Genomic DNA, 7,093 nt, shown 5'->3' with positions numbered 1-7,093 from the left:
ACTTTGATATAAAGTGTTTTGGAAATGTCTCAAGTGTTGTGAAAATCACATTGATTCACATATCATATTTAGCTTTTTCAAAAGAAGCAAAACAGTTACATTTGACAATTGCACAATGTTTTCACAGTCTTTAACAGTGTGCACTGTGATCATTCATGTGATGCTTTTAAGAAAAATTAATCCGAGGATGCAATGAAACAATTTGAAATCACATTTATTTTGGATTCAAAATAAAACTCAAAAAGTTCAAAAAGAGCATCAGTTATGGCATTATTTTTGCAGCATCCAAGTTTATGACTTGTATTCGTTTGCACGCGACTGCAGATCTAAGTCAATCTTGCTGTCGCGTCTGGTTGAGTGTTGAAGGATTAAGAAAAGAGTCAAATCTTTTTGTTAATCTGGTGCTTTGTGGAGAGAGAGGGGGAGAAATTGCTAGTCGGTTTCCTGTCAGCAAACTTAATTTCAAGGAAGAAAAAAAAACTAAAATAAAGAATGTACTATCTATGCAAAACCAAAACCAGTGAACCCAGAAACCATTTAATTTTATTTTTATTTGAATAATAGCAATATTATTCATATTCATATTTAATACATGTTCTAATAATTGTATATATGAAATGTTTAAATTAAATCAGCACTCATTTTATATAAATATGTGTTGAAATATGTATGTATGTATGTATGTATGTATGTATGTATGTATGTATGTATGTGTGTGTGTGTGTGTGTGTGTGTGTGTGTGTGTGTGTGTGTGTGTGTGTGTGTGTGTGTGTGTGTGTGTATGTATGTACTGCAAAGCTAATTGAATTTTGAGAGTGGTAGAAAGCCAAGTAACTTAATACAAAAACATATACAGTATGGCTATGCACTTTTATGATTTATGGGAACTTTCCATAGACATACTGATGTTTGTAATGAACAAACTGTATGTTTTATACCCTAACCCTACCCCTAAACACAACCCTCACAGAAAAAACCCCATAAAAACATAATTTAATGTGATTTATACAAGCTGTTTTCCTCATGGGGACCAAAAATAAAAAAAAGGTCTCTGGAAGGTCAAAAATGACTGGAATTACTAAATTTCTGGTCCCCATAAATGTAGGATTTAGCAGGATCACACACACACACGCGCGCCCACACACACGCCCACACACACACGCCAACACACCCGCCCACACACACACACACACACACGCCCACACACACTCAATGTATACGATCTTATTAATTTTCTGGGTTCATCAGCAGAGCAGTAAGAAGTAATCAAAACCATCTACACAATACATATGTAGTCCTAAAATAATGCACAACCACGATATCAACTCTTATCAGAATCAGTTACATTATAAGCTTCATATAAGATGCTTAATATTAACTTTCAATTTATATATTCTTTCAAACCTACAGCAGAACAGCATCGAATACATGGTATGCAGATAAACCCAGTATGTATGTGATTTGAGGGGTTAAGTCCAGGAAACATACTGGATTAGAATATACCATGTGACAGAGCACACAATCAGACTGAGATGACATCAAAGATATAAGTCATTTTCTTCAGATATTTCAAAGGGTGACGTTTACATGTGGCTTTAATGTTCTCAGAAAGAATGGTTCTTCTGTCTGCCATTCTTTACAATTGTATAAATTCTTATTGCCACATATCATCTAACTATCTACATTTTTCAGATGACAAAATTTTGTTTTAAATAAACCTTCAGCAAAGCAGCTTTAAGACTTTGCAAATCAGTCAAAGAGCAAAAACGAAGTGGCAAAGAAGAACAGTGTATCTGTCATCTACATATCAGTAAACAGAGCTTTGGCATGATTTGCAATATTGCCAAGGTAGTCTAACACATAATTTAAATCAAATTACATAATAAAATTAAAAAATATTACTATTACTTTATTTACGTTATTTACTTAATCTGTAATTTAAACTATAGGTACAGTTTAGCAATATTGTAAATGGCCGTATAGTGCAGAAGATCTGTCTATCCAGAGAACTGAGATTTCACCGAAAGAAGGAAATGAAGGCAGCTGGCCTCTCTCTGTGAGAACATGGGGAGGGAAATGGAGAGAGTCTTTCTGACTGAAGTCCTGATGTCAAGCAATCTGAGACTTCAGCAAATCTCTCAACATCCCTCAGACTAAAAATAACCTCAAAATACATTAAAGCCACCAGCAACCCACTCACACCAAAGAGGTCAGATACACATACTGATCTTCACCGCCTGGCATCAAGTAAAAAAAAACTAGAAATCTGTTTTAATGAGCTTTGTATTTACACTGGTAACTTTTCTCTTACTAGTCTAACTAACCTGAAAACTAATATTCCAATTTACGAAAAAAAAAAAAAAAAAAAATCTTATTTACAGTGAAGTTTATAATATTTGTTGCAGAGATGTCAGAAACGTGACCTTGGTGGAAACACAATGATTTCTGTAGAAATCAAATGTCAAATCTGAGTCTGTTATTAAATCCCATGAGTTACATCATCAGCCACATCATTATACATGTGATCAAAGACACAATGGAGAAAACCCAAGGCATTACTATGGAGAAAACCCAACCCATTATTATTATACATGTTCTGAATGACTATGAAACACTTACGTTAAATGTCTGGCTGGACAGGTATATTTGATTGTAAGCAGATTCATTTAAAGTGTTGATTTTTCATTTATTTTTCATTTTTGTTCGGGCTTCATTAAAACTGTCCAGAAACAGAAATGCAGAAATTGTTTGTGTGTTTGCCTTACGTCTGAGAATGGAATCAGTGTCATTTCCTTCTCAGCAGAGGGAATGTATATAAGTGGTGAGATGACAATTTCAGAACAGCAAAACAATCTATTACAGATCTGGAAAGCACAAACATGCACACTAGTCCAACTTTGCTACTGTCTTTACTCCGAAACACATGTTTCTAATAATCCCTTACTTTCTGTGCCAAAAGCTCCTTCCAAAAAGAAAAAGGACGGAAAAGCATGAAAATGCCGTGATAGACAGAGATAGAGGAATTGAAATGAAGGGATTGAGAGTCTTAAGAGTGATAAGAGCTTCATCTCTCTGTCTCACACTCATTACACAAGCAGATTGTCACAGCTCTGCAATTACGACTTCAGCTGTACAATTACTGCTCACAACAACCATCATCTGCAGGAAAACATCAACAACAAACAAACAAAAACAAGAGAGATATAAAGAGATGGAGGTGACATGTGGTACGCAGACTATCGAAAGGGAAGATATAAACCATCCATAAGATAATTTTTACGTAAACATTTAAAATTAAGGACTGGTTCAAATCAAAAAGGAAAAATGTTGAGGCAAACAGAAAATAGCAAACATTGAAAAGAGAACTAAATTCTTCCTTTTCATGGTTACATCAGATTTGAGGTAAACTCTGTCTCCATCTTGTGGACTATTTTATATACAGTATTTGCCAAAAGTGATTTTTTTAACCATGTAAAATCAATTAGAGCTAGGTTTTTACTATGCAAAAAAAGAAAAGAAAAAAAGCATCCATTGACCACAACAACAACAAACAGTTATTACTATAGCTAATCATATTTTAAGTTAATAATTTAGTTCTCTCTTGTTTTTGCATGTGTTAAAATGCATAATTCCATTGTGTGACAGCCTGTGCAAAAAATAATGCACGCACAATTAGGCATGTTTCATTGCATTATCACAAATAAAACATCACTTTTGGCTGCTACTAAGCTGAAAATGTATGGCTCTAAATGCCTGTGATTTATTGAACCGTTTGTGGAGTCAAAGAGGCAGAAAATGACTCACTTTAATCAATAGTTCCACATTTTAAAAAGAACGAAGTCCGTGACGTTTTGGAAGAGGGCGGGGCAGGGAGTGTCTGTGGGACGCACACATTTCCGACAGCCCTGTTGAAAATGACGGTGGAGTCATTCAGGGTTAGCATGTCTGATTCATTTAACCGACTCGGTTCTTTTCCTTTGAAGTGGTTCAAAACGGCTCTTTTAAGTCATTCCTCATGCGGATTGCGGAAGTTGTTGTTTTTATGCATGAATATATGTGTGTGTGTGTGTATATATATAGGCCGTTAAATACAGTGTGCAAATTATTCTTTGACTTCCATAAGCCGTTAGCTTTTCAAAGGACTTTTTTATGTCAGGTAATTTTCACAGTAGGCAGAGTGAATAACAAACACTTTGAGAATCGGCTCAATCGAATCATTAAAAAAGAATCGGCTCAAAAGAGCGATTCGTTTGGAAACTGTACATCACCATCTTCGAGTTTTCCTCTCTTTGCACAGTCAGTCTCACCATCCTTGATCCTGCATCTGCTCGCGTCTCCACTCATTCACCGGTCAAAAAAGGTGGGTTTATACTTGTTTGACAATTCGCAACGCATGCAGCTACTTTGCACTGTTTTAATATTGGTAGATAAGTAGTATCATGTTTATCGGGTACTCTCTGTAGGACTGTGGTTTGTCCCTCTGATGCCACGTCAGTGGTGTAAATTATAACGGGTTTGAACTCCACCGTGATGTTTTAGGGTGTATTATTTTTAAAACTTAGTTTGATAGTGTAAGTTGTGTTTTAAACCTCTTTTCAAGAGTGTGTTCCTCAGATGAAACCCATGTTCAAAGCACTTCAACAGCTGAAGGAAGGTGTGGCTGATTTAGAATAATAAAGTATTACTCTTTAATTTGCTCTAAAACAGCTATTTTTTTGCTTTTAACCACAAAAATAGGAAGCTGTTCATATCCATCAGAGCTTGTGGCTCTTTCCTACTTTCTAGCCAATAAAACCACAAGAGAACATGATGTTCTGACGTCTAAAACTTTGTCTAAAACCAATTTTAGCATTATAGTTCAAGACTTCTATCCTACTGTTTTTAAATGGTTGTTGTATGCTATGAAAGTAACAAAAATGTTCATATTTAATGCACAAGAGTAGTTATGATACTTGTTAATGTTAGTAATTCAGTTTTTGATGTGCGTTAACAATTCCACTGGTTGATGCTTAACAAAGGTATGCAAAACACCCTGACCCCATAATACGTAGTGTTTTAACATGTCATCAATTTTCTTCTTCTTCATGTAGCTCATTTATCATGTTATTCCAGCTAAAGCCACTTCCTGTGGCCCATTTGTCCGAGCTCTTTTCAAAAGATTGTTGATTAATACTAATCGCTTCCAAAACTGGTGTTGAAATCTCTCCAATCTATTTTGTGGTGCGAGACCATCATAAAAATATTTGTTTGTGTGAGCTTGCTTTAACAACTGTGATGTATCCCTCTATTTCAAAGGGGGCAGAATGGGAGCGAAGCTCAGTCGGAAGAAGAGTGAAGTAGGGATAGGAGCAGAGACAACAGTTCCAGCTGCAACACCAGAGGACTCCACTGTGACTGAGAATGCAGAGCAGAAACGTGAGGTTCCAGAGGGCAAGCCTGCCTCCTCAACCAGTGTCCTGCAGACCATTACACAAGCTGTTGAAGAAACGGTCGATGCAGTCACTGAACAGATTTCTGCACCGGTGGAAGATGTTGTAAACAAAGGCATTGAAGCAGTGGAGTCCGCTTTGGCATCCGTCAGCCTGATTGGGAAGGAACCTGCCGCTCCAGAGCAGAAGTCTGAACCTGATATCGATGCTTCTGATGTTCTTCAAGAACCCAGTCTCTTGGATGACCTGCTGAAATCTCCAATCTCTGAAGCCATTACTGGAGTCACAATGGCAAGTGAGGCCATAACCAGCGAGATGAAGGAAGACAAAATTAGTAGTCCTGCACCAGCTGAGAACAAGGATTTGTTGGAATGTCTGGATAAGGTGGAGACGCCCTCATTGGACCTCCTGGATTGTAAACTGACCCATGAATCAGCAATCCCTAACTCGGATCCTTCATTCACTTTGGAAGATATGGGACAGAATGCAGTTGACAATGTCAACATTATATAAATCACTGCTCACCTCTAGAAAACAGTAGCAGCTGGATGGTCATTAGATGCAAGTATGTCAGAACAACATTCAAGAAATTAATGAACAATTAAATGTTTTTCCCCCTGAGGATGTAGTCATAAAACAGGGTTGCGTGTCATTCAGAATTAAATTGGGATTGCAATTTGAAACTAAGAAGTGTACATGAATTAACTTTAAGCAGAAAAAGCAAAAAGAAAAGTTGGCTAGACAAATCTGTATTTGAATAATTGGACAAAAGTTTAAAAAGCCTTGATTTTTTTTTTAAAGGTTTATAGACAGACGAAAGTCAATTCTTAAATTCTGAATTTTGCACAACCCTGTCATGAAAAAGTTGAAAGTAAGAGCCCTCTAAATGGAAACGAGCCTCCTCTGATGTCTATTGATTGACAAGCAGCAAATCACCATCTGATTTTTTTCTTCTTCTGTATTCTTCCAAGCTCTTGGCAATTGTGTATGAAACGTGCAGCCAATCTCCCATAGAAGAGGAAAATAATGTACATTAAAAGAATGATTGTAGTAAAGGAAAATAAAGACAGTAACACATTACAAAAACGTTCTTTCCTTGATCTGTATCTTATACTAGAAATGCATTAATCAAATTTGTGGTATGTATTCATCTCTTCAAACATCTGAACAAAATATCAAGATGAGTGCAGTCAGTGAAAATAAATGGACACATTACCGCAGTGCTGTAATGTGTTAGAAATAATTTGGAGTACAGACCAAACTCAACATAGTAATGTGTGAACTATCCCAAAACAGGAGTTTCCCGGGACATTTTTGGGAAGATAACACGCACTATCTCTCTTTTACACACATCTTAAGTTTTCTCAGAGAAGCTTCTGGGGAGAGGGGCAACATTCTTTCCAGAGAAAAGGGGTCTCATGGGACTTTTTTTTCTTCTTCTTTTTTTTTGAGGTTAACTGGCTCTTGTCCTAAGAAACTTTGGATTTAAATAAATAAACATCCTTCCACTGAGTTTTCTGTATTTAGTGTGTAACAAAGTTTTTAATGAAATATTAAGCTGCTTTCGCTTGCTGGAATCTCAAGGAAATGCCAAGCCTCATTATCCTTGTATAACAGAGCTTTGTGTACTTCAGCCATAAGAGGAATGAATACAGATGACACGG

At 36.4% G+C, this 7,093-nt stretch overlaps 1 protein-coding gene across 1 annotated transcript; it reads left to right on the top strand.

The window, feature by feature from the left end:
- Positions 1–3,853: 3,853 nt before the first annotated feature.
- LOC307002865 (uncharacterized protein) lies at positions 3,854–6,952 on the top strand. The gene is made up of 2 exons (XM_079620800.1): positions 3,854–4,360; positions 5,296–6,952. The coding sequence occupies exon 2, from the start codon at positions 5,304–5,306 to the stop codon at positions 5,940–5,942; it is 639 nt and encodes a 212-aa protein (XP_079476926.1). The 5' UTR covers positions 3,854–4,360; positions 5,296–5,303; the 3' UTR covers positions 5,943–6,952.
- The last annotated feature ends 141 nt before the right edge of the window (positions 6,953–7,093 follow it).

This window comes from Phoxinus phoxinus (assembly GCF_949152265.1).
Source record: "Phoxinus phoxinus genome assembly, chromosome: 8".
Classification (NCBI taxonomy): Eukaryota; Metazoa; Chordata; class Actinopteri; order Cypriniformes; family Leuciscidae; genus Phoxinus; species Phoxinus phoxinus.
Note: the sequence above shows the minus strand (reverse complement) of the source record. Positions and strands in the feature narration are given on the sequence as shown.

Excerpts from the sequence above, each read along its gene's own strand:
- LOC307002865 (XM_079620800.1), top strand. The coding sequence starts at position 5,304 with ATGGGAGCGAAGCTCAGTCGGAAGAAGAGTGAAGTAGGGATAGGAGCA.